This window comes from Trichosurus vulpecula, chromosome 3, assembly GCF_011100635.1.
Source record: "Trichosurus vulpecula isolate mTriVul1 chromosome 3, mTriVul1.pri, whole genome shotgun sequence".
Lineage (NCBI taxonomy): Eukaryota > Metazoa > Chordata > Mammalia > Diprotodontia > Phalangeridae > Trichosurus > Trichosurus vulpecula.
The window spans coordinates 8,728,040-8,729,455 of record NC_050575.1 but is presented as its reverse complement, the minus strand read 5'-3'; the positions used below and the strand labels follow the sequence as shown (position 1 = coordinate 8,729,455).

Genomic DNA, 1,416 nt, shown 5'->3' with positions numbered 1-1,416 from the left:
AGTTACCTGTTCACACAATTCTAACTTGCTCTCCAATGTATTTTTTCCTATAATGTTTCAGCAATATTGCACTAGTATATTTATGTTCTCACAACCAGTTTGACTTTGGTCATTCCCCTTGTTTGTCATCTTTGCTTATTTATTGGATGTGAGGTTGTTTTGAATGACAGTCCCATTTTTATTCATGATTTGGAGCATTCTTTCATGTTTTTTTTTTACAGTATACAATTCTTCATTTGAAAAAAAAAATCCTTAACTACTTATCTATTGGAGAATGACCTGATTATATTGTATAATTCTGTTTGTATTCTATTTATCTTGATGATCACAACTTAAACAGATTTTTTTTAATTTGAAGAATTGTTTACCCAGTAGAACACTTCCCTTCTTATCACATTTGAATTATTTTTTTTTGTTGTTATTGTCAAATGTTAAATTTATTGCAAATAGTCTCCTTTGTAGCTTTTAACTTGCTGGGCATTCAACAGCACCACTATTGATGTCATCAATGACATCATGAGGGTGTTTGCCATCAATGTTGCGGCCCACAGACTGGGCTGTTCCAAGTATCTCTTTAATGGTTCCAGAGAGATCTCTTGCCAAAGATCTGTGCCTCATCTGTCGGGCAATGTTGACAATCTCATTGAAAGTGATGTTTCCATTGTGTTTAATATTTTTCTGCTTCTTTCTGTCCCAAAGAGGTTCCTTTAGGGCTTTGATGATCAAGGCTGAGGCAGAAGGCACAACCTCAATCTGGGCCTGTCTGTTCTGAATGGTAAGTTTCACTGTTATTCTTAGCCCTTTCCAGTCACTAGTTGCCTTGGCAATGTCATCACCAACCTTTTCGGGAGACAAACCCAAGGGACCAATTTTGGGGGCCAGAGCTGATGTGGCACTAACTTCACCACCTGTGCACCTTAAAAACACGACTTTAATTTCATTAGGGTCAAACTTGGGCGGCATGGCGGCGATGAAGGTGGTGGCTTGGCCTGGACGCTACGGGGTGGCTGCCGGTGTTGGATGAACCCAGATTCGGGACGACCGAAAGAAGTTGCACCTTCACCACCACGAGCTGGGAGCCAAAAAAAGCATTTGAAATATTTTTATTTGCATAGGAGCTTTCCAATTTCATGTAATCAAAAGTATCTATTTTATCATTTGTAAGGGCTCCTACTCTTTGCTTGGGTATGGATTTATTTCCTACTCACAGCCATATAGGGATTTAATTTGCTTCTCTTCTAATTTTTCTATGATACGAATAATTTAACATTTAGATTATACATTCATTTCAAATTTATTATGAAATATGATATAAAAGGTTCATCAAAGTCTAATTTCTTCCCTACTGTTTTCTGGTTTTCCCAGGAGTTCTTGTAAAATAAGTAAAGAGTTCCTTTCTAACTGGAAAACCTTAAA

The 1,416-nt window shown here is 37.1% G+C and overlaps 1 protein-coding gene across 1 annotated transcript; it reads right to left on the bottom strand.

Moving 5' to 3' along the window:
• Window positions 1-421: 421 nt before the first annotated feature.
• LOC118844430 (60S ribosomal protein L12-like) lies at window positions 422-1,024 on the bottom strand. Its single transcript, XM_036752321.1, has one exon. It carries the CDS (start codon window positions 961-963, stop codon window positions 466-468), a length of 498 nt encoding a protein of 165 aa, XP_036608216.1. The 5' UTR covers window positions 964-1,024; the 3' UTR covers window positions 422-465.
• Between the last annotated feature and the right edge of the window lie 392 nt (window positions 1,025-1,416).

Excerpts from the sequence above, each read along its gene's own strand:
- LOC118844430 (XM_036752321.1), bottom strand. The coding sequence starts at position 963 with ATGCCGCCCAAGTTTGACCCTAATGAAATTAAAGTCGTGTTTTTAAGG.